General features: G+C 36.2%; 2 protein-coding genes and 1 long non-coding RNA gene across 5 annotated transcripts; 1 reads left to right on the forward strand and 2 right to left on the reverse strand.

Annotated features, from left to right (window-relative positions):
• Positions 1–1,664: 1,664 nt before the first annotated feature.
• Positions 1,665–23,972, reverse strand: LOC106154008 (carbohydrate deacetylase). 3 transcript variants are annotated; one of them, XM_086993936.1, is made up of 7 exons: positions 23,832–23,972; positions 6,650–6,717; positions 5,377–5,550; positions 4,748–4,893; positions 3,893–3,992; positions 3,233–3,404; positions 1,665–2,441 (listed from the first exon to the last, which is right to left on the reverse strand). In XM_086993936.1, exons 1-7 carry the CDS (start codon positions 23,858–23,860, stop codon positions 2,135–2,137), a joined length of 996 nt encoding a protein of 331 aa, XP_086850062.1. In that variant the 5' UTR covers positions 23,861–23,972; the 3' UTR covers positions 1,665–2,134. The 3 variants fall into 3 exon arrangements, with proteins under 3 accessions (XP_086850062.1, XP_086850067.1, XP_086850072.1); XM_086993941.1 differs by lacking the exons at positions 6,650–6,717; positions 23,832–23,972 and adding an exon at positions 6,975–7,459; XM_086993946.1 differs by lacking the exon at positions 3,233–3,404 and having other exon boundaries at positions 2,253–2,441.
• On the forward strand, positions 15,123–24,517 carry LOC106154013 (complement C1q-like protein 4). The gene is made up of 3 exons (XM_013528218.2): positions 15,123–15,417; positions 19,459–19,620; positions 23,916–24,517. Exons 1-3 carry the CDS (start codon positions 15,354–15,356, stop codon positions 24,215–24,217), a joined length of 528 nt encoding a protein of 175 aa, XP_013383672.1. The 5' UTR covers positions 15,123–15,353; the 3' UTR covers positions 24,218–24,517.
• LOC147764041 (uncharacterized) lies at positions 16,265–22,490 on the reverse strand. The gene is made up of 2 exons (XR_015330786.1): positions 21,660–22,490; positions 16,265–19,971 (listed from the first exon to the last, which is right to left on the reverse strand). It is a non-coding gene; the product is annotated as an uncharacterized LOC147764041 (long non-coding RNA).
• Positions 24,518–26,271: the final 1,754 nt, after the last annotated feature.

Genomic DNA, 26,271 nt, shown 5'->3' on the forward strand with positions numbered 1-26,271 from the left:
ACAGCAGCGTACACAGTGAAACCAGTGAATCCGACTCCGATTTGGCAGAAATTCTGGCCTTTTACAACGAAGCCAGCGATGGTTAGGAGACTTCTGTCAACTGACAATTATATAAATATTACAATTACTTCATATTATCCATATCGAATATTTACTATATAGTATTGACTCAATGGATTAGATATTGGGTCAGTGCATTCACTACCTTCTAATTTTCCTTATGTATATATGCTATGTACAATGTATTTTGTGGCATTATTTGACAACGTTTGTTTAAAATACATATATACGTGCCAAAACGAAATGTTGTATTAAAAGTAGCATTCCACCAATAAAACATACCAATAGGCTTGTATTTATGTATACTTCGCAGTATACATACATACAGTACAAAGAAAACTTAATGTTCGTATCTAAATCATTTACAAGAGACGGGCCTTGCACTTGGTTATGAAAGTGTGCGTTAAAACCCAGATCGTCCCCATCGGGAAATATAGAAAATAGGTCTATCTTGCTCGTGGTGTTAGAAGTCCAATCGGTTAAACTTAAACCAAAATATCTTTAACGACACCAACTTAGTCGGGAGAAGGTGACACACTGCAATTTAAAATATAAGTAATAATATAATATATAGGCCTACATTTAGTATCATTTACACATACTTTTCCTACAGCAGATAATAAATGTTCGTACTGTAAATCATGAAACCTTGTTTTTTTTTGTTTTTTTTAATCTTATTGTAGAAAGTCGAGCATATTACGGGGAATATTGCACTGTTCACACACCTGAGAACGTTGACGATACTCGTGGACACTGCACCTTAAGGCAAATTCTAAGAGGTTTAAACAGTTCCTAATTTTACAAAAACGCTAGATTTGTGCCTTTCAATATTGGGGCATCTTATTTTTCTGCTTGTCTAAGGATCTGGTAAGTTTAGGAAATTCATCAGTGTGGTTAATGGAGTTAATCTAGTTCCTCCAATACAAAGGTGACAGACTTCTCGAATTCTGTGTTTCATCTCAATCATCTGTACTTTATTTTCTCCAAAAAAAAGACTTTTCTGTCCAGTATCTGAATTTTTCTACTATGATATCAAGTTTTGTAGCTTTAACATATTAAAATCTAATTTTCTATGTATTTCAGAGAACTGTTCGCCGATAAAACTGATCGATAGTAGTGTTGACGTTTTAGGTTGTAGATTATCTTTTCTGGTTGCTTAACTAGTCCTCATTGTATTGTGGCCCATAGCCTTTGCGTTACGAATATAGCCCTTGCGTTACTTATAATTGTCGCTACTTTAAGTCTTAAGATTTTCCTCATTTCCGTCATAAATATAGTTCCTGTGCAGTAAAATTCCCCTTCGAGCAGTCAAAATTTTGCGTAATTTTCGTCGAAACTTCCATTTTTATCGGAGTTATAATAGTGAACGTCTGTCCACCTTGACCTCTGTTCTCCAGCTAACTACATGTACATGTACATGTACGTGAACCGCATGCCGACAAAACTGTGCAATTTGTAATGATTTTAAAAAGAAAAAAAAAGAAAAAAAAAAGAAAAAAAAAAAACTCAATGTTGGTAAAATTTAATTTGTCAACTGAATATGGAAGTATACCGTTTCATTGAGGCGTCAATCTAATAATGATTTTAGTAAAATTAGGGTCCTGTTGACTCAATGAAATCATGACTTTATTAGCTGCTCAGCAATCTCTGTTACATGTATCTGCACGTGATCATTACATGTCTGTATCAGTGTGTTTCAGTATCCTGTTTCAAATAATTTTGAAATGAAACATTTTGACACGTATCAGAAAACTTATATTGGAGTAGATTTTACGTTAAAATAGCAATGACAAGTGATGTTTGTCTTTGCCACTATCATAATAAAATGAAAAAAATAAATATGTTTACTTTGTCTGTATATCTGATTATTCTGATAAGGATATCATAATATAATACTAAAGGAGTTTTACTGAAAAGTTCCCTATTTTATGGAATAAAAATTATCATTAACTCTATACTACACTGTATTGGTGAATATATAAACTAGATAAGATCAATTCAGTTTTTTTCTCTTTTGCTCCCTGTTATATTTCAAAACTGTTATTGTAATTGTTTGAACTTCATGTCACCTGTCTCACAAATCTTCAAATGAGATCAGTTCTATACCTTCCTCTTTATAGAACTGTCTCATGCTCTCATTTATTACTGCTTTACATTCATAAAGCCTCGCTGCTGGATTGCCATCTGGTTGGATTGCCGCAGCGCCACCTTTGCCGTCCCATCTTATAAACCCAGGGTGGACCATCCATTCACACGACACCGAAGATTTATCCTTATTTATGGTATTATCTGGTGAGAAAAATGCTTTCAGTGTACTCTGGATTCGTTCTTCTGTCATATCAAAGCCAATGGTGGTCATGCCAAGGAAATGATCAGTTGACCTGAGAAATGAAACCAACAATTTTAAGATGAATCAAATTTAATGTAGTTAAAAGGGCAATACTTTAAATTTGAGGAATGGACAATAACAGGCCAATTTCTTCTTTCAGTTATCATAGAAAAAAAAAACTTTTCTAATATCTGTACCATAGTTGGTAAGCAAAAAAGAAAACAAGGCAGCAGGGCTGTCAAATGTTTAAACAAAAAGCAGAAACTAATGAAGCACAAAATAGGGTTATTGTCAACTTCGATTTAATATAACATCATGCTTAACTGCAAGTTTTAATTATGCAACAGGTAAAACAGATGTTAAGACTAGAGGAAAGGGCAGCAATACCTCCACCAGATATTATACCACCAGTCAGATTATGTTCATTTAAGTTAAATGGTACATGTAGTTATGGATTTATCTGTTTTAGTTGCAGAGAAATAGGGGCAAGTAATTATTTTGTCGATTTTGATTCAATAATGCCTTACAGTAAAATACACCAAATTTTAATTATGCACAAAAGGCAAAACCAATACTAAGACCAGAGGAACAGAGCAGCCATATCACCACCAGATATTGTGCCATCTGTCAGATTATAGTCAGTCATGTTAAATGGTAGCTTTTAATATTGTGGAGAAATAGGGACTACATAATATGTGAAGTGCATGTGAAAAAGTAGGTCAAAAGTCAAATTCAAGGTCAGATTAAGATTTTCAATGTATGATTTCCTATTCAAATTCAATAGAAACTATGTGCTAGTTTTGGAGACATAAGGAGCTGTGTGTTTCACGTGAGAATCTTCACCTTATTCCATTCTGATGAAATAAATACTTGGCTTCAAGAGCACTTTTAACAACTGAAGTGAAGATTTGTTTCCGGTCACTATTAAGCCAGGGTACATTGACATCCTCCACTGGAAGTCTGGTGCAGGAAATATTGTGAGTGGATAGGACTTCAGCAAACACTTCCCTCACTCCTGAATCAAACACTTATATTTGCAATGTATTCAACAGACACATAAAAAAACTTATTTGGTAAAAATATATCTTCTAGTTTTATATCATAATTTTATTTAAAAAAAAACTATATGTAAGGCAATAAGTAACCTGGGTTTATTTATAGACTTGTTATTGAAGGTCCATTCTGCACTAAAAAAAATGGCATTATTGTCCTATTGAGTAAATATCTTAGAGAGTTTGCCATTATTCAAGGAAGTGTGACAAGGCCTCTCAAAAGGGGGGCGTCTCGATAGTCCGAAGGTTCATTGGTCCGAAGGTTCATTGGTCCGAAAACTGGTAACATTTTTATCGGTTTTTTTAATCAAGGGTTCATTGGTCCGAAGGTTCTATAGTGAACATTCGGACCAATGAACCTTCGGACTATTGAACCTTCAGCTACGGCCCCCTCAAAAGTTGCAACTGTGGAAACCCTATTACTGATCAACAACTTCTAAATGCTACTAACCATCCAGGGTGTGGACATGCTGATGTCCATCTACATGATGTGGAAGATGACCACACAAAGACAGGAACTTCTGGAGCTGACTTTCCAACTCTAACTTCACCTACAATCAAACAAGACCATTTTAATTAAATTATAATTGTAACACTTCTTTTTTTTTCATGTTTCCATGTAAAACACAAAATTTCTACCTTGCTGCAGTTATGAGCATATTTAACAATGAATGTATAACATTAATTGAATGCTTACATTTTGAAAATCTGTATTAAGTGAGACAAGATATATACATGTCAAATATAAGTACTTAACTGAAGATTAACAGCCATTATATTCATGTTTTTTTTTTCCATTCAATAAGGAATCATTTAAAGTTCCATATGAAGCAAGCGTGGACTACATGTAATGTAAATAAACCACTGCTACTTGTTTCCTATATGACTCAAATAAAGTCTACATTCCACGGGATAAACTAAATTAATTAATTAATCAATCAATGAACCATAAGGAGTTTTACAATTGTACCTTGTTCACATTTCTCTATGTCAGTTTGACCTTTTCTACCCGGGTCCCTCCAATTCTTAAAAGTGTACCAAATGACACAGTATGTATGACACATTTTTACTGCATGCTCAATAGCACAATTATTCAAATTTGTTGCCTGCAAAAATGACTGAGGGTTATGTATAGCCCAGAAAGAAAGCATAAAATATCTGTATCAAAAGTATCATTTTTGGGAAAATATAAAATGATGCTCTTTGATAATTCCAATAGTTATGAAACGAAACGGGAGCATGTGGTTGGGTTTTGTGGCAAAAAAATTTACTTCAATTCATCTTGAATAGACAAAAATGCATTTACCTCTTTCATATCCACTTTCTTTGCTATTAAAGCTTCTCTGAAGCCCATCTTTCCTAACATTGTGCCATTTGCATCTGTGAATGTGCAGCCACTGGTCTGAAGTGACTGGCAAACTGGCTGCCCCTTAGTTATGTTGAAGTATAAACCTGCGGAAAATAATATGTTAAAACTGTTAAAAGGTACCTCCAAAGACTGGTGAAAAAAGACAAGAGAAGTATTTTATCTTAACTTGATGAATAATGGTGCTGTATATTCTTTGTTTGGCCCTAGCCAGCCCCCCCCCCCCCCCCCAAAAAAAAAAAAAATTGTGTGTGCATACATTCTACACCATTCCATAGAACTGGTTTATATATGTTTGAGAAAAAAACTTCTTTGTTATTGTTGTTTGTTTTGTTGTTGATCAAAAATCAAGAATCTTTCTATTTTGAATAATTTTTTCAACATGAGTTGTCAGAATCCTTTGCTATGTTTTCTCTTTTTCACTATTATTATTATGATTATCATTTTTAACTTGGAAGGAGAATAATGCTGAAAAAAGACAGAACCAGTTTTCTTCTGATTTTTTTGCTAATCTTTTCTGTGGTGTTGGTTCAATAAATCTATATTTTTCTACCTCCATTTACACTTACCAACAGGTATATTGTACTCAGAGGCCATCTCAGCAGCTTGTTGGGCAGATTGACCATTGACCATCAAGGTTGCACTAGTAATCGTGCCCATCTTGTAACATTCTACAATGCCTTTGTCCCTCTCCTCACAGAAACCAAAGTCATCAGCATTGATGATTAGACGCTTTTTCATTCCTGCAAAAAAAAAAAAGCATATTCAGTAATTAATTAATTAATTAAAGTGATTACAAAAGGGAGTATTTGGATCAATCTAACACCAGAGCGCTGATTATTGAATAGAAAAATGTTTCATCACTTTTTTTAGTTTAATCACATAGGTCAACGGAAGAAAAACATTTGAACCTACCAATTATCACTTGCCGAAGTTACTTTAGCATTTTGTGTAATGAAGTAAAACAATTCATTTCAGATCTCATTTGAACTAAGGTTGTGTGGTCTTTATGCCAGTCTGGCCTAAGTTCGAGAACATAAAACAGTATAAACAGCTTTCTTACCTAAATTGATTTATTCTTTCAATCCCCCCTCCCCCAACAGGGGCGGATCCAGGATTATTTGAAAGGGGGGGGGGTTCGTGGATGCGAGGCCGACCCTCCCCCCCCCCCTTGGCATGGGGTTCTGGGCCCGCAAAAGGGCCCCGAAAATTTTGGAATTTTAGAGGGCGAACGGTGCCATTTAGTACGGTTTATCACAATGATTCAGCTAGTCAAAATTCTAATTTCAAGGGGGGACTATTAGTGTGTGTGTTTTTTTCAGAAATCGAAGTGGGGGGGGGGGCGGTCAGGACCCCCCTGACACCTCCCCTTAGTATCCCACTGCCCAATGATCAAGGAATAAACATCAAACGCTGAAGAGAACTTTTACAAATTTGAAAAATATATAGGATGAAGAAAGCTGAAGTATTTTAATATAATAAACTGTGTATCAAATAGTAGACATAGGAGCAACTGGATTAAGGACAGATTTATTTATGTAGGTCTTGCATCTCAGTCGGGTCTTAAGGTGTAATTTACTCAAATATTTTCCCTGGAGCAAATAATTCTGTTCTCTATAACATGTTTTGGGCTTTAATAACAAGCTTTGAAAAAGAGAAGAAAAAAGTTTGGTACATCCTTGTAATAAAAATGAAAGTGATTATTTCAATTTTTTAATTAAATCTAAAAACTGAAAACGTTAGATTTAGATCTTTTGAATATAATATGATGTTCAAGCAAATATATATATATATATCGTTATATGTCTCACTGTAAGTGCAAATGAAATTAAACTCGTTTACCTACTTGGTTTTCTGCTGCGCCACCCGCACGACGAACGCGCTGTTCAACTTCTGATGGCTGATGTTCCCTGGAACACCAAATTTAAGTTATTATTGAACACAGCCATGTCAGCTTAAGTTCATATCATCACTAATTATAATACACTTTAAATCAAAATTCAACGAAAACATAATTGTATAGAATCATTCATTCTGTAATATATCTGGGTTTATCTAGGTCATGATTAACCTTATTTCTACACTGTGCGCACGTCTCTGTCAGAGTATACATTTATTTTTTACAGTACAACAGAATAGCGATAAATAGGAGAGACAAGATACATACCTAGAGTTTATTTCAGATATTACATGTATTTCTCTGCCGTCTTCAAACAGCCTACTGCCGCCAAACTATTTACATGACCTCTGTCAAGTACCCCTAAATGTTCGTAACATATTTATCATGAATTATGGCAATAGTACGTGTATTTTGTTATTCTGAATTTCATAGCCCTTGTGGTTATAAAGCCAGCCGAACTGGGTGCTTCCTCAAAAGGATGTGAAGGTTGCTGTGATACTAATATTTCAGACCATTTCGGTGATTCTTTGCAGATGAGGGTCTAAAACGATTCCCGAACTTTACAGACTGTAAAAACTGATTTCATAACTACCAACTTGTCTGCAGTCATCATCAATATTAAGTGATCTTAGCCTTACGCTTTACAAGAATATTCTGAACTGTCTGTCGAGAGGGTCCAATAGTGAATTACTCATAGGTTGTAATCTTATGATCATAATCACTATAATTATAATTAAATATTCTAATTAGTCTAAAGCAAGTTTGTCTGTATAAATTTGTATTGCTCATTTTGTGCCTTTAAAGTGGCTTCAATTATTAAAATTGTAATTAAAAATCATAAATATAATCTAAAGCAAAATTTTTTATATAACGTTCTATCGCTCATTTTGTGCCTTTATCCTTTATGTTAAGGGTCCAAACAGGGATTCTGAACAGTGACCAAAAACTACACAGATTTGTGTGCTTGTAACGTTTATTATGTACTTTTTTCTATTGCAATAAAAAAACAAACAAAAAAAAAATCACACAGACTAAATCTTCTTTTTTTTAGAAGAGAGACATTTGTAGCTTTTATTATTGGTGCCATGTCTCACGGACTTCTAAAGCATGTTTTAATATAAAATTTCGTTAGTTACCTTACACTGCTAACGTCTAAGCCACGATGGTTAGGAGACTCCTGACAGTTGACAAATGCATCATTCCCTTCACTTTCAATATTTATTATCAAGACTCTATAAACTTATTTCACCTATAACAGACGCTAAAAAGTGTTAGTCGGATACACCTAATTTAAGTATTACAATTACCTCAAATAATCCATACTGAATGTCTACATTTTGAAAATCCACTTGAACTGGGACTATACAAATGACAGTTAAGTGTACGGGGTCCGCCATATAGATAAACGTCCCAATAAAATATTCGTCCCGATAGATACGTCTCTATACATACACGTCTCAATAGATTTACGTCTCGTTAAATTCACGTTCCGATAGATCCACCAACAGATTCCTATAAACCCACGTATCTTTAGATCCAGGTACCGCTAGATCCATCTACACTGTATCTGACATCGTAATCGGCTAAAAGGTCGATATCAACTTGTGATACAGGTATGAGGCTTTCGAGTGATAGTCTGGCTGCGAATACTGATCCACTTAGTGATCTGACTTAATTACAACCTGATATTTATTATTTATTTATTCATTTATTTATTTATATATTTATTAGGTGTTCAAACAAGACATACATGTACGTTCGCGTCTACACGTCTATCACACTCTAAAGTTCGGGAACGCGTCGTAAACATGAAACAGAACACATTTTAAGTGTGCAAATGTTACATTTTGAGAACGCTTTAAACAGTGTTCTGGCGCCAGAACACTGAGCGTTGTGAAATATAGAACACATTTTTATGTTCTTTTTTTTTTTTTTTTTGTTTTGTTTTGTTTTGTTTAGAACACATTTACATGTAAATTCAGAACACTTTTTACCTGTTTGAATGTTACATTTTGAGAACGCTTTAAACAGTGTTCTGACGCTAGAAGAGAAAGCGTTGTGAAATATAGAACACGTTTTCGTTCTTTTTATGTTCTTTCACTGAGTATTGTGTGAAAACGATCTAGAAAAATAATATATTGCTGAAAGGATTAATATTTGTACTGTCGTTTTAAAGAAGTGCATTTTATGTACTGAGTAGTATACCAACCATTTTGAGCAAAAGCATACCTGTAATGGATCTATCGGTATTTGGATCTCAAAATACGTGGATCTATAGGTATGCGGATTTAAAGGACGTGGGTTTTTGAGGACGTCGTATCTATAGGAACGCAAATATATAGGACAGCAGTAAAAAATCGGATCTATCGGTATTTAAATCTAAAAAGACGTTTTTTCAGTTTTTCCTTTATGTATCTATCGGTAACGGGAGTATAGGGACGTGTAATATTTTGGGACTAAATTTTATCCGTACGTACCCAAGTGTACATAACAAAATATGTTGGGTCAGTGTATTTACTACCTTCTAATTTATCCTTCTTATGTATTTTTGATACATTGTTTTTAGTATTCATGTTTAAAATATACACGTACCACAGCAAAAAAATTCACCTTCACCAGGATCAAAAGAGTATGTGAGAAGAGGAGGTTATTAATGACAGTCATGCTTCCTATTTCCAAAGAAAGAAAGACACAGTGCAATTTATGTTTATTTTTAAAGTTCATTAGAAAGACAGTAAATTTTTTGTACTGTGTACTTAAATTGTGTGATTGCTGAAGTTATGCATTTTTGTGTGTGTAATGTGCATTTTTCTCATTCTGGCATTTTCAAAGTGTGAATTTGAACTCTAATGGACCTGAAGTCCCATGCTAGTCACATATTCTTAACATTTGTGTTACTTGTTGTGCATAATTAAAATTTGGTGCTGATTTTGCTGTTAACCATACCCATGTATTATTTCATCAAAATTGACAAAGTAACATTGTTATTTTTGCTTTTTGACTGTATATTTGACAGCTTTCCTGCCTTTTTCTTTATAGTTTTGCACATTGCAGTAAGGTTGATACTTTTTTGTAGAGGAATATAGAATATTATGATATAGATAAATCCATAGACTAGCTTCTTGGTGAAAACTTAGCAATATATATATATATATATATATATATATATATATATATATATATATATATATATATATATATATATATACCCGAGGCTCGTTTTAGCGCTAGCAGAAGCATGGGATGTCACACTACAAACAGTACCCATTTTCATTTGCTTCAGTTAACATAACAAATCGCTCACTAAAAGTATTTTTTTTAGTTTTAAGTGCATAAAGCGGAATCAATGTAGCCAGTGGGTGTCTTATGTTTATTTTAAATTCCAAAACATGTCGAGATGGGAGAGACCAGGAATAGCACACTAACAGGATTTTCGTATTGTTACTGTTGCGCTTGAAAGTGCACAGAAAGCCACAGCAACATATAACGCATTCTTTTTATCTCTCTCTCTCTCTCTCTCTCTCTCTCTTTCTCTCTCTGTGTGTGTGTGTGCCATGGTAAAATCAGTTTAAGTATGAGATGATACACTGTGACCCGAGCGATATATGCCAGAAGACAAAGAGCGTCACGAGTGTATCTCACCCCCCCCCCCAAAAAAAAAAAAAAAAAACGCCCCTAAAACCAAATAAAACGTAATCGCCGCTGTAACAAACTATCTCTGGGTAGGTATTGAAGGAAAGAGTCCCCTGCGATGTCCCTTTTCCTTTGATTTGTTTGGTTTAATGTTCTTTCTTAATTTTTTCCCTTGATTTTTTGGTTTAATGTTCTTTTTCCATGTTCGGGTAAGCCCCAACCTATTTTGACCCACTTACTCGTATGTCACGCTAGCCCTCTCCTGTGTGAATCTAACGGAGGGTGGACACTACATCGTATGCTACACGTCCCCTTAACACTTATCTAGTTTTACAATGAAGGATTTTGATAGTTTATCTGCTATTCTTAACATAACTCACATGTGTACAGAATTAGCTGGAAAATGCATGCAGAAGTGAACTTCAATATCTCGTACCAGTCAAATAATACTCTGAACTTGATACCTGGTAGCCTATATAATATGTGGTGGTGGAGAGCGAGGAGTCAATAGGAAACCTCATTTCCAACCTTCAAAAAGGTTACCACACCCTAAATCAGGGGCGGATCTAGGGTTATTTGAAGGGGGGTCCGCAGATGCGAAGCCGACCCTCTCCCCCATCTTGGCGTGGGGTCAGGACCCCCCTGACCCCCCTAAACCCGCCACTGCTACACTGTAAGTTAATTCACAAAGGCCCTACTTGTCCGTGTACATACGAAAACTGATCTACATGTACATTAACTTGTTGACCTGGAGATGGAGATTCTGGTCCACGCAGTCGCAGTTCGGTTCGAGGCCGATGTTTAAAAAAAAGGCAGAAAGAAAAGAGAATTTGCTGCTTTGCCTGGAGCAGTATTGTGGTTTGATAGCGTGTTTACGTGCAAGACTAAAAACAACATATGCCTCACATGAAGGCCTTAATGATTGAGGCTGTTTGAAGCAGATGGTGAAAGTCGTTTCGCTGCTCCTAGAGGCCCGTGGCTTGGAAACTGATGGAGTGGGTGGGTGGTAGGAGATTATGTAAAATATGGACATTTCCACAATGAGGCACCATCATTTCCTGATGATGATAACAAATAACAATGAGGTGACAACACTTTTTTTTGCAATATGAACATGTCCAGCCTTTTTCTTTGCTTATTAAAACACATATTTTTTATAAATTTGCCCATGCAATATAACACAGGTGCTAATCTTACTTATGCCTCAATGCAGCCGATTTTAGTGTGCATCGTAAGGCTCACCAAATTGGTGCATGGGTAAGCTCACCACCTGAGTTATAAATCATGAGCACATTTGGGAAGAAGAAAGTCAAGTTAGTTACCCGGTCCACACATTATTTTAAGTGTACTGCGTGTAAAAGAGACAAAATGCAAGAATTATCAACGAGCTCAACGTAGTTTCCATTTGGGATTTCACCCTCTTGGTTATGTTATCTCGGTTTAGGTCTGACATAAAAAATAATCATTATATGAAGATTGCATCTGTAGGCCCTATTGCCAGGTAAACTTGTCTATATGAAATATCAGACTATAATCTGACAGAATATTATGATAAAAACAGTGTCACAGTTTGAGAGCATCGTATATCAACCGAAAAGGGATCGTTTTTATGGATTGCGATGGTAAAACCCGTCTAGGGGTTCGAATTTGGAGGGTTGAACGCTAAAGGGGGAGAAGTTTTAAATCTGTAGAAGCCAATTAGAGATTCGACCGTTTTTGAATTGATGTTTCTGGCCTTCCTAGCAGAAAGGAAATATTACTTTTTCATTTTGAATAACTAATTTATTCAATATGGTATTTAGCTTTTATACCCTCGTTTACAGCTTGATGAATTGAAATGTTTCTTAAAATAAAATATCGTTTATCTCCCTGTTTGATGTCGTGTGTTACAAAAGTTTGCTAATGTTGATACTTGATACGAATTAAATTCTTTCAAAACAATATCTATTTTATAAGACCAAAAGACCGTTAAAGGCTGGTGCTATCTCGTGATTGGATAAAAGGAAATGTGAACTGTAAAGCTAATCATTCAACACATGTTCATGCTTTACAAGGTATACATGTTGGCCTATATGGTTAGTGATATTTAACATGGCATGGCTGAACTCTCTCTCTCTCTCTCTCCCTCTCTCTCTCTCTCTCTCTCACACACACACACACACACACACACACACACACACACACACACGTGTACTTGTTTAAACATAAGCGAAACTGTCACCACCATGAAAAAGATAGGAAATGGATGTAACTTCACTTGACCTCAACCTACCCTCTACCGGGGCCACCGATTGATTTTCACTAAATATTCCCATAGCCTACACCAGTGTATGTCTGCCTCTAGATATTTTATGGCACAATTCTCTGCTGTGCTCACAGTACAGAAAAGTGCACAAAATTAATCTCAGATATAACTGTGAATATCTAGTGAAAAATCAATCTGTGACCCTAGCAATGGGTAACCTATCATAGAAAAATCTTTACCCTGTAAAATTAAGGTTATTTTAAAGTCTTGGGCTTGAAATTTTCTGGACAGATCATCAGTAAACAGCCAAAAAGGACGCTGCTAAGGATCCATAAAACCTGATAATTGACTCGACCAAAGGAGGAGGTTCTTTTCTTTGGTTTTGTTTTGTAAGTGGACAACATATACTCAACAGTTTTTTTTTCTCAAATTTGATGGACTGCATTCTAATTGTATAAAATGTCTCTCGTTCTTGCAAAATCAGTAAGAGCCTATTATGCGTTTTGATTAATGGCATGGAATTCTTTCTTTCCTCATTAAATTTTGACATATACTGTCATGTTAGGTCGTGGTCTTTAGTAACAAATATACATGTACGAATTGACATTATCATCATAATTAATAATATGGCCTGGTAATCTTGTCAACATGTTCTGATCAGGTTATGAGTATATTGATTAATATGATCCCATGTAGTTTCACTCTAAAATGTCGCTCGTTTTTCCCTCTGTTAAGCAATTCAAAAATTAAAAAAAAATTTAAAACAAAAAGGTTTTCTCTGTAATAATTCAGTTTGTTATCTACTCAATAAACGAGCTTCAACCAAGGCCCTAAGATATCATTCAAAGATGGAGCATAAGATAAAATTAATTTGAAACATTTAGCTTAAATAGCCTCCTTAATTCTATGACGGATGCGCATAAACCCTCGAGCACTCACCCCCATCACCCTGCATTATGAAGCAACGTGTAAACCTAATTATGCTTTTTTTCATCGAAAATTAAATTTCGAATTTAATCTAGCTTCCTTTTCAGATTCTCTAGGACTCAAAATGTCACAAACTTTATTTACACTTTTACTTTCCGTCAAGTTTTGTTCACGGCTCTTGAAGCAATAATCAAGGTATATTTCTTTTCAGTCTCCATCTGATTGAAACAGCACGTGTAACGACGGACAAAGTAATTTCAACTTAAAAAATCTAGGTTATAGGCTATCTCACACTTAATGAAACAAATTCCTTAACATAACTCTCAGTACCAGTTGCTGTAAATATAACCTGACGTGCGGCCAACACGTATGCCCGAAATAGGCAAGCTGCACCAAACCATGCAGAGGTAATGAAGAGAACAGGCTGATGTGATGGCAACCATATTTTATATCAATATTTTCTAAGTAAACCATTTGTTTTCTTGCCCCATTCATCCTATACATGTACCCTAGCACAAGACCTGAGAAATTTTGCTTTAAATATTTCCATCCAAATTGGATGGATCGAACGGATAGATAGCCCCTGGGCATTAGTACAAACAGAAATGCTTGTATGGCTTATACATTCACTACACTTGCGTACACCCAGGCATACATACACAAATACACAATACAACTTGGAGAAAATGGAACGGGCATCGAAAGACGTGCATGCGAACACAAGTGCGTACCCCCCCCCCCCTTCCTCAAATTGTTTTTTCTTATTTCTTCAACCCTGGTCTCTTATGGGAGTAGCTAAACAACTCTTTTTCAGTGGAAAGTGCAAAACTTTGAAAAAATCCATATAGGGCACACAACAAAGAGATTACGAGAGATGATACAATATGCCGGTTGCATTACAACCTGCATGAAAATGGAATTGCAAGGTATACAGCCAGAGTGTAGAAGATGTACAAAAATGTCCACTGTCCTGGCTTGAGAAAAGAAATTCAATCCATCCTTCCGAAAAATATATTAATTTTAATAGCCCCACAAAAAGTTTAGTCTCCTTATGGGCACAAATGATGAAGACTTTTTAAGAGGAGTTGCAAATTCCATCACGAAAAACGGACAAGAATGATCAGAATAACTAGAGTTATCACAAGGTCAACATGCTCAAACGAATATGAAAGGGCTATAGAATATGCTGTAACTACATATTGTTAAAACATGTCTGTGAAACATTTCCTTTTATTCTGTTAATAATTATAATTGTGCACCCATATATATATATATATATATATATATATATATATATATATATATATATATATATATATATATTACATTGTTATATCATAGCCGTTGTGCTTGTATCAATAAAGAAATAAAAACATTATAAAATAAATATTGATTTTTTTTGTGTCGTATCCTTTTTCACAGTATCTAATCAAAAGGGTTGGCAATAGACAAATAATAACCAAAAAAACATCCTTGTCTATGTGAAAAATTACTAGCTTGTATTTTCAGTTTTAAGTCCCAGTTTCATGTGTTGCCCATTTTTTCAGCAAACAAGTACTTCTCCTTTGGCATCTAGCTAGAATTGCTAACTGTCAGAAACAGTCTATCAAAATATTATTTAAGCTTCTCTTAGGCAGCATTATATCTGTTATGTCTGTTAATTAATGTAGGAACTCTGTTAAGGCTTATAAATAACCCCCGATGTTGAGAAAACACATCTTTTCTGTTAGATATGTGCTTGCGTGTAAATTGAAAACATGTGCGGATTCGCCAACCGTGGAGCCTGAGAGGAGGTTTTTCTAAGAGTTAAGTCTAAACTATTTGCACGCTACATTGTGGACATGGCTACCATCAGGATCAACTTGAAGAAGGTTGCTCCGTTGGCGATTCTGTTGTTGAGTTTAGGTAAGATCAATTTAAATAATGGACGTCTTAATATGGTGTAAGCAAGAGGTTACCTGAAAGGGCCGTCTTCACGTTCTAATGGGGCTCATTATTTGGGTCCACACCCTTAAAATCGTTATGGAATTGCATTATCGTTAATTCCCCTTATTTGGCTCTTTCATTTTCTCCATGATTAGCGTCCTCTTAACACAAAAGAAAGTGATAAGGTCAAGTTAAGCCAAGAAGAACTTCATCTTAAAAGAATAATAAACCAATCATTAACGCTAAATGTTATTCATAGAGCCAGATGCCTCTCAGGAAATAGTCATCTGTATTTGTCTTTTTTCGAGACAAACGTCATAAGGAATGGCCTACCGTCGGGTCAACGCTTAAATGATGGAAGATACATTTGAAAAATCTGGGTTAACATCCTGCCCAATTTGCGTGCTGTAAGACATTAAGTAGTAGTCAGCGGGAGTAATGAACCATACTGTAACGTGATTTGGTCGATTTGGTCTCACCTTAGAGAGATATGTATCCTTATTCTTAATCAATACGATGAATCATTGCCTGTTATCATTATCGAAAATTCTTTATTTTTACTGAATATGGTAAGGGGAGGCTGGGTCTTAAATAAGTAAATAAATATGAATAAACTCGGGGGATAATTTCATGAGATAATCGATTTTTCAGGACGGAAAATTCCTCTGCTAACATATTCTGTGGTTTGCTTTGTGGTCGTTTCTACTTGGATCATTAAGTTAGAATCCAGGCTCCTTAACATCGTTAACATGCAAGATTCAGTCGTCTCAGTCGGAAAGTAGCCATGCTTTAAATCGCGTTAAACAACCCAACGAACAAAAATATATATGCTTGTGTTTAGATTTATACGTGCATTCATACAGAAACAAACAACACGGTATGTAAAAAAGTAGAAAAAAAAACTGAAAGATACGTAATCCCAATTTCTTGTACATATTAACTGCAAATAAAGGTAGAAGTTATCATGAAATTTAGGTCTTTGGTTGTCTATTATTTTTGGTTGTCTACAGTACAGGTGCACACATACGTTTTCACCTCATCAGGCAATACATTTTGTCAAGTCACCAGCACTAGACATTAACTCCCCATTAAAGGGCTGGTCTTGCACTCAAAGGAGGGACAAGTAACGCTTGCTTCGATCGTATCTGCACCAAAGGTGCAGCGAAAGGGCCATTACCCAAATGAGCCGCACCGAACCATGACTGGATAAAGACCTCCTAATGTCTCCTCTTAGATAAATGGAAAAACAAATGTAAACAACCGAGGCACCCATCATGACTTGCAGTTCTGGATGAAAATAACATTTCAAGAAATAATGCTGTCATTTTTTTCTGTGCCTCTGAATGAATGTATGAAAGGCTGAATGAGAAAAAAATTATGTCCCTCTTATGTCCGGACCAATAACAGTATTAAGTACCCTTCACACGGTACATGTAGGCCCTATGCCAGAATATATAATTCCTTACATAATTTTCATAAATGTCGATGTAGTTAGTTGATATCTCGGCAACTTTTGGCAAATAAAAGGAAAGGCCCAATACACTTTCACTAGACCCGAGTTATTTACGTTGTAATCGCATGTGCATCACAGCCCTTGCTTGTTTTTACATCTGTTTGACACACAGTTTCCTCATACTTTGGTGGAATGTCATTTTCTGTTGTTCCGTACAGAGAGACCACCGATTGTAAAGAAGACTGCCGATTGTACTCGGGTGTTTTTCCAGTCTTAACAGCAGTGTTAAAGTCTAGGCTGAGGTCTCTCGTGGTATAAACATTACCAATGCCATTTCCGTTGAAAAGAATGAAGATTCTTTGTTGGAGATCCGACTGGCAGAATACTAGACCGCCATCGGAAGTAGTATCTATCGCTACAAAGGATGGATTCGAGACACCGCTCCTCACATATACAGAATGTTCATTAGCGCTCTCTTCGTCGCTATTTGCCATACTAGTCTCGTCACTGTCGCTGTTATAATCATTAGGCTTACTTTTCAAGCAGTAACTGCAAGCCCCTCCTCGAATACACATCATTATCCCAGTAAGGTATAAGAATAAGGCACCACAAAAAATAATAGGTCCGAGAGCGGTCCCTGGTACAGAGATCAGTATTATACCAACTCCTGCCAATGTACAGAGCGTTCCAAGAGCAAAACAAATGAGAGAAGCGTTGATCAGAAATGGGCTGAATTCATATTTTGGTCGCTCCGAACTTTCTTCATCTATCGAATGCCCACAACAGCACCGCATGTCTATTGTCTATTTTTCCTGCTAATAAGTTTTCGTACAAAGTTCACCAGCGATTCAGGACTACTGTATCTTCGATATACGGAGATATCCAAATACTGGAGTTTTTTTCTCCTTCAGGTGTTGTTGATCTGATAGTCCCATTGTTATCTTTCCTTATATAGGCCTACTGCCATTTTTGCCTGCGCACATGGCTTAATGGGTGACATAGTGTGCTTAAAGTCATAACTACCAGGTCGCACGCACCCCTACGCCTCCCGCTAACGTCATCGAACCTAAAAAAGGATGAACACTCATGATCGTCAAAATAACGCTAAGTCAGAGTTGTTTATTTTATTTCTTCTCAACAGGCACAAAAGCCGTAATGTGTGTTATGGCTAACGTCTAAAAATGCTTGCTTTATCTATTCCTTATGATATATACAGTTCAGTATAGTTAAGTATACATTTTTTAAACAGTTAAATTTTCATACTCGCTATCCTTTCCATGGCCGTAGGATAGTTTTCACTTTCGTCAACTTATGTCATCAATCAAATGCTGTGTGATAATGTCCGCTTCTGTATGCTCGTTTGTGATGTCAATGAAAGACAAATGAATACTAATTTAAGATAGTCTTTTTTCATTTTGCTGTCCATATTCACAGCTGAATATTTCCAAAATAACAGATAAAGGACAGTCCGGCATGGCAGCTACTTTTAATTTGCAATGTGTAGACATCCATCCTGTAAATTTCCTTTATGAGCTGACTCTCTGAACGTGTCTTTATTCCTCTTTTATCCATCTTTTTATTGTTAATATACCAGTAATTGTGCTTCAACTTATTCTTATATCTTGTACTCTCTCTCTCTCTCTCTCTCTCTCTCTCTCTCTCTCTGAATAATTATATCTCCTTTATTTTATTCTGAATAAAAGTATACTTGGGATTTTGGCGAGAATTCTTTCTCATAATTTTATATTACTTACGAAACTTGACTCTCATTCGTTCGCTCGCTAGCTAGACTTCCATACTCAAAATTGCTCTACTAAGAATATGTTTTTGAATCTTACTTTTTCTATATTGGGCTGAAGGCAAGGAAATTGTACTACAACATGCATTCTTTATATTTTAACGGCGCGCAAAACTGCATTTCTTAAAACAGAGCTGTAATTACATGTCTTAAAAAGGATTTAACGTGTCTTTAGACATTAATACAGTATATATGAATAGAAAAAAGTGGGAGTTCAAAATTGGAATATTACTAGTCTTTTCACATGCACTCTCTCTCGAAGCAATAAAAGAATAGTCTAGATCATTTAACACAATGGATTTATATGTACATTCTGGATCCCATGCTTAGTTTTAAACGCACGCTGAATGTTCTGGCTGGCAGTTCCTTTTAATATCCAATCACATTTTGATAATGTACATCTTAAATCGGTAAAATACAGACATATTTTTAAAACAATCAAAATTTTCATTTGAAAATTTCACGATTTCACTATTAAACAAGGGCGTATCCTTCCAACAACAGGGAGAATGCAGGAAAGAAAAGAGAAAAAAGAAAAGAAAATGTATGGATTAGAGAAATAGAAATGAACCAATGAGAACGAAAAAAAAACAGGTTCTATAAAAAGATGTGCGTGATATGGTATCAATATGCTCGTTTATAAAAAATATGTCATCTTACACGTCACTAGTCTCATGACATTTGAAAGCACTTCATATTCTGATTTTTTTTCTTTTTTATGGATTCAGTTTCAATATGTTGGAATCTAACAAACATTTTCCATCTTTAGCGTTTGTGGTCGGGCAAGCACGCAGAGGTCGGAATCGCACTCTCACTAAAGTCGCATTCTCTGCAAAGCTCCGGCATGACTACAAAAATCTGGGAATTGGACAAGGCATCATATTTGAGGAAGTGGTGACGAATGTTGGCAACGGTTTCCATGCATACACAGGTGGGTGATTTACATAACATCAAGTCTTGTCAAATTCTGCTTGTTTTATTAATTCTTCCTCTCGTCTGAAAAATAAATTGTCGAAGGTGTGAAGCTACTGTATGGGTTGCGGATCTCACACCAAAGTTTTCATTTTCACTCACACCTTAATTAGCAACAATACTTTTCTTAAAGGAAGTGATTAGCTTAAATTCATATGATCCTTCGTTAACCTAATGAGCTTTCGATTTTTCCACTCTTCCGCTACGGCGTATGTATATGTAATGCGCATTCTTCCGAGTCCGACCAATGTTACACGTACAACATCCAGTCTTGTCAAATTCTGCTTGTTTTATTAATTCTTCCTTTCGTCTGAAAAATAAATTGTCGAAGGTGTGAAGCTACTGTATGGGTTGCGGATATCACACCAAAGTTTTCATTTTCACTCACACCTTAATTAGCAACAATACTTTTCTTAAAGGAAGTGATTAGCTTAAATTCATATGATCCTTCGTAAACCTAATGAGCCTTCGATTTTTCTACTCCTCCGCTACAGCGTATGTATATGTAACGCGCAGTCTTCCGACCAATGTTACGTGTACATGTAGCTAAAAGTGACGCTCGTGATAGAAGGCCAGAGTGTATAGAATATTTGGCCATAAGAATTTGTATAAATCTGCAAGAAAAGGACAAAGAATTTTATACAAATCACCGGGACCACCCGCTTCCACACATGTACGCTCACATGTACTCGAATGTACTAAAATGCTCATATCACTGGTTTATTATATCTATATATGCATGTGATTCAAATAATGTTTGCATGCAAATGAGTTTGTGCAGTGAGCCTTTTTTCCTCATTTCAAAATGTTTCCTGAAGAATTGAGCAAGTACTTCGTCTCAAATGCCTTTATTCACGTTTATGTGATATATAGGTCATAGCTTAAAAAAAAAGAATTAAGTTTCGAAAACCATCCTTAGGTTCAAAGACAACGGTGTCTATATTGCTTGAGTCAGTTTAATAGTAGGCCTACTGGGTAGAGTCTACATGCCAGGCCAGTGGAAACCTTTAGTCAATGTAAATACAAAAGTTGAACAAATCTTGTATCATATGCCAATGCCTTGCATTAACATGTGCATGGCATGACTGTTTTTCATTGGTACGGGATATTACCCGAGCTATGCAGCCGAGGCAATTATATTTCAGGGATCATTGAAAACATACGATAGCTTCTTATCATATCCATAGGCCAAGAAGCGTTGAATAGCATTAATGCAACAATAGAATTAATGCAACAATTATCTGTTTCTACTTGATCTGACTTGGAACAGATATGTGTATGTCCTTAAATACTTATTAACTGGAAGCTGTGCCCTGATTACGATTCAACCACGAATCCTGAAATTTGTCAATTCCTGGCGATTCGTGGGATTCGTGGTCTGTGTGAAATAGGGGCATAACACAGAGAGACACACTGCATTGTAAAAAAAAAAAACTTTTTAAAATTCCTTAAAGAAAAATTACCAAGGTATCGTACTACATGTAGTCTTATGTTAAAAAAAACAGTGGGACGTTTTCATCATTTTAATATTAACATTTTAAGCAACTCACCAGTATGCTCTTTTGGAACAGGTGTAAATAAGTGCAGATGTACACGTGTAAAGCCTAGGGCCCAACTACGTTTTGGACACACGGTTTTTAGGTTCCTTGCGTCCGGTAAGTAATTGGTGATAAGTTTCTACGTCCTCCAAAAGTCGCACGATGGACGTGCTGCTCAGGCACGAACTCCCACTTTTGCCCCATTATTTTGGCCGTAGACCACACGTAGCAGCCCGTACGTTCGGTTGGGACCTAGGCTTTAAAATTTTGTATTAGGTGAGCAGCTTGTAATAACCAGCTTCGGTTACCGACCAGTTAACAAGGTCTTTGGCATTAATGTTCGGGGCTTATTGATGTGGCTATCTAATTTAAAAAAAAAAAAAAAAAAAAAAAAAAAAACAGCTGCAAAGCATTGTTTCAGTTGCAAAAATAATCGTATAGGTAGAATGTGCCATTATACCAAATCTCAAGCTGTACATTAGTTCTTCATCCGTAGCTCAGTAGGTCTTGACTGCGTATCCAAGATGTCTCGGTACGTCCCCGAAGACGACATGACACCTTTTCATTCACGTAACACTTTTAGTTCTTAACTTCTCTCCAAGAAGTCATTCTATTAATGATCACAAATGGTCGACTGGATTACAGCAGCCTTTTCCTGTGTAGAAATTATGATGTGATGACCGAAGACGACACGACAACTTTCCGCCCACGCAACACTTTCTGTTCTTAACTTCTCTTCGGGAAGTCATTCTGTAAATGATCACAAATGGTCGACTGGATTACAGCAGGTCTTTTCCTGTGTAGAAATTATTGTGATGACCGAAGACGACAGGACAATTTTTCACCCACGTGACACTTTTTGTTCTTAACTTCTCTCCGAGAAGTCATTCTGCCCTTAATGATCATAAATGGTCGACTGGGTTACAGCAGGCCTTTTCCTGTGTAGAAATTATGATGTGATAACCGATATGACGCCAGTATCAGTATTAATTTAGCGAAATTAAAGGGTTTTTGCGTGGTTCCGGCAATATACTTGGAATCAAGATAGGAAACATATGCACTCTTTTACCAAGGCAACACTATACGGGTACGTTCACAAAGAACGAGTCAAGTGTGCCGGTTTTCCTGTACAGACGGTGTTAACAGTTAATGATTGGAAAATGAGTGGAAAACGAGCTTTGACGTGGTAAATCTAGCCATTGTTGGTTGCTTTTCAAATCCCACTGACATCGGATCTGTAGGTCAAGCATTCCCCAAGAACTTCTAAAATCTGACCAAGTACCCTGAACAAGTTGACACAAAAATAATATAAACGCTTTCGAAGTCGCTTCGAAGAGTGATTACAAAAGGATTATTATTCTGTTTCATACCACAGATGAAATTTACGGGAAAACGTGTGCCAAGTTGATATACCTTGACACGTAATTAGGCCTACTGAATCACTGTTACCAGATACAAATGAATAGTGAAATATGTCTCTTCCTCTGCTTTTAATTGTATTAAGAGGCTTGTCTTTAGATCTGTTTCTACTGTAGCTGTCATTAACATCGGTTTAAAACGTGTGTAAAGTGGTATAGCTTAACAAGTAATTACAAAATCACTATAATCAGATACAAATGAGTAATGGATTATGACTACATGAACGTGTTTAATAATAGAATCTAATTCTCTGAAAATCCTGTTGTATAACCTTCCAGACAACGTAATAACTGCGTCATTACTTAAGAACAAAAGGTGTTACCAAATTTAGTTTTTTCGCCTGTTCTTCAACAACCACTTTAAAATCAATCATAACAGGCTACAACAGTTTACGATGGACACTAATCATGAACCTTTCCCAACTTTGAAAAGGGCTAAAAAAGCAAAAAAAAAAAAAAAAAGACCAGAGCGGGACCCAGGTGAAACTGGAAACTCGGCTTGATTTGAAACCCCATCATTCATATGCACGTTATGATTTACTAGGTATATTCAACCCCGTTATTCCCAGAAATATTAACTAAATTCACGTAAATCCTGCATGTACACACTTGAACCAGTGTCGATGGTGCATAAATCGTTGTTTAATTTAGTTAATCAACGAGATGACATAAATTTCTTTATGCCCCTATTCCACACCGACTACGAATTCCACGAACCGCCAGGAATTGATAAATTTTAGAAATCAGGAGAAATCGTGGAATTTTGCACGTTTCTGGTAGAAATCTTTTCACTGCTTTAGCTTCGCTTCCAAAATGGATGTTCAACAGAAAGCAGCTATAATGCTGAATCTGTAACTGGAGTATGAACATCAAATGGTGATAAATAGAAGTCTGGTTCGAAACTTCTGTGCCGATTTCACGATCTCTCAAGAATTGCAATAATTGACTGAGAATAAATAAGAATTTTAAGAGCTGAGAGCCTAAAGGATTTATCACGATTAAAGTAATAACCATGGGATTTATCAATTCTTGGCGGTTCGTGCAATTTGTGGTCGGTGTGGAACAGGGGCATCATTTTATATATGAAATTTTTGAGGACGAACACCCTGAAATGAAACCTAACATTTGCATTTTTGTGATACACTATCAAATCAAATGTAGGTTGCCGAGGAAATTAGAAATAAATGTCAGACTCTCAGCGACTAGCCTTTTACCTTGTGCTCGTAGAGTAAACGGATGACATTTCTCAGGGACTTGGCACTCCAACAGCTAATTATCATTTTCCCTATCCATTTCAGGTGTATTTTCTTGCCCAGTGGGTGGAACGTATTTTTTCACGGTCAATCTCGTCAGTTCATCCGTCTCGAAGGACTTTGAAAAGCGGACTGAGGTCAGCTTGGTCTACTTTGGCTATACGAAGATGGTCGTTCCCGTGATCAACAACGGCGACCACAACTCCGGCGGAAACAGCGTGATCTTTCATTGCCGTACCGGTGGAGTGGTGCAACTACTGGTCAGCTACGCAGACAACGATAACGATGCTATTGTCAGCCAGAGATATAGTTCCTTCTCTGGGTATTTACTATTTCCTGATGATTAAAGTTTTTTTAACTACCGGTTTCATATGGGGGGCAATTAAGAACTACAGCAAGCACCGTCTCCTGCGTCAGTCAAAGACTCAGCTGCTAATCCCCCAATCTTATCATTTTTGGAGTAGTAAAGAGACACGAATATGCTTTTGTCGTTTTACGTGTTGAACTATTGTTTATAAATGCAATACATAAACATATCGTTAATGCGTTTGAAATATCAAACCTCAAACTCTATGCATAAATCGTCCTAGCTGTTTAATCACTAAGATTTATTTAATCAGGATTTTGAATAAATTTGTCCAAATTCACTTCTGCCTTTTCTTCTGATTAACGACTGAACATTTAACTCCAACCACAGGTTGGCCGAAATATAATGTTGAGGAGTGTTACACGTGTAGTTTGGATAGGACAAATTTGAGATCCTGCCCTACCCTATCTTCCGAAAATAAAAGTTTAATGGTGGGGTCAATTCTATTTCGTTTGTGGAAAACAAAATGTTTTAGAGTTACGGTAATCACATACAAGAATCCAAGGGCGTTTTGAAAAAAAATGACCACACGAGGTCTCTTAAATGGTTAAACTTGCTACGAGTATTACTTTTTTTGTATAAAATTGACCATCTTTTACGATAAAAAGAGCAGTTAAAAATCTGTTATATTCATCTACATGAAACTGCCCACTTGCTGCAATTAACTGCACGTTCAGAACGTCTTCGGAAACTGACAGGACGCGAGATAGCCTAAGGATCGAAGTTGGCCAGAAATAGTGACTTTATACCAGAATACATTTACATATATGTAAATAACGTCGTACCGAAACTCTCTAATGATGGGGACAGTTTGTCAGAACGTCAAAAACATCCTCTGGTTCAAATGTTCTCTTGGCCCGAAAATCATAAGAGCTACATTCAAATGATTATTGCATTATTATTTTTATTTCACGAGAGATTTCAAACAAAGTTAAGAAGAGAAAAATGGGTGGTGTGATTATCAGTTGTAACTTAAATCACCAACATTACTAGGTTTAAATTAAAGTAATGAGGCAACGAACCTGTTTTTCTGAAGAGCAGAAACGTTGCTTCACACGCAGTTCTTCCGTCAGAAAAACAGAAAAGATGCAAGACGGATTTCTATTTTACGGGAACAAGCACAATCCAAATGCAAATGGTATAAAAGAAAGAAATCCCCAGTCCATGATTTGGCATATTAAACGACTCACAAACAAGATTCTTTAAACAACGAGGCAGGACTCTGGATGTTGAACGGAAATGAAATTATCTGAATGCTTTTGAAGAAAGGTCTTCTTTTTTTCAGTCACCAGGGAGTATCCGTGCTCTTACATTTCTATCTTATGCCTTCCTGAACGCTTATTGAACTAAACGACGCATCAAATAATCCTACCGTTCAATAGAGGTTGTTCAGATTAAGTCACGTCTCAAGAATTGAGCGTGATTAGGATAATAGATGGTATACAATGTATGGCACCGGATATTTGACATCTAAACTTAGATTCATTCAAGTGTACCGGTAGATAGCTTGAGATACATTACACCTGTATTTTGAATGCAGTTCTGTAATTCTGCTGAACTGCTCTTGCTTACTAGGCCATTCGGAGTATTTATATTTGTGCGTGCTTATATGGGTGATAAAAATGATATTGTGGTTTATAATGTAGCTGCGCGGCTTCTAATTAGTGATTTGTTTCTCTCGACGCGTTCGTTTAGAAGACAGCAGGGATTAAAGCATGTCTTATTGGGTGGATTAGTTTCTTGTATGATCAGTATGATGGCACTAGCGAATGCAAAGCAGTACTATTTTAAGTTTAGTAGAGACTCTAGATGACAAAAATATGCAATAAGACGTGGAGGAATAGTTCATAAGCATTCGGTAAATCAGTAATGGGTTCATCAATCAGTTGAACATATTTCCCAAATGGCCGTTTTCTGAAACAATTGCCGCTCTCAACGCATCTAAAACACCGACCCTTCTGTTTGCCTGTTATCTAGGATGATTCTATTCAAGGACTTGTAATAGGAAAATATCGATCAATAAGTCTTATACAC

This window comes from Lingula anatina, chromosome 1, assembly GCF_051362555.1.
Source record: "Lingula anatina isolate TDL-2025a chromosome 1, LinAna3.0, whole genome shotgun sequence".
NCBI lineage: Eukaryota > Metazoa > Brachiopoda > Lingulata > Lingulida > Lingulidae > Lingula > Lingula anatina.

Bases quoted from the DNA above. Each gene is read 5' to 3' on its own strand.
- LOC106154013 (XM_013528218.2), top strand. From the start codon at position 15,354: ATGGCTACCATCAGGATCAACTTGAAGAAGGTTGCTCCGTTGGCGATT. The intron at 15,418-19,458 runs GTAAGATCAATT...TTCCATCTTTAG, and splicing joins GATTCTGTTGTTGAGTTTAG to CGTTTGTGGTCGGGCAAGCA. The intron at 19,621-23,915 runs GTGGGTGATTTA...TATCCATTTCAG, and splicing joins CGGTTTCCATGCATACACAG to GTGTATTTTCTTGCCCAGTG.
- LOC106154008 (XM_086993936.1), bottom strand. From the start codon at position 23,860: ATGTCATCCGTTTACTCTACGAGCACAAG. The intron at 5,551-6,649 runs GTAAACGAGTTT...TTTTTTTTGCAG, and splicing joins CGCAGCAGAAAACCAAGTAG to GAATGAAAAAGCGTCTAATC. The intron at 3,405-3,892 runs GTTAGTAGCATT...TGTTTGATTCAG, and splicing joins GCATGTCCACACCCTGGATG to GAGTGAGGGAAGTGTTTGCT.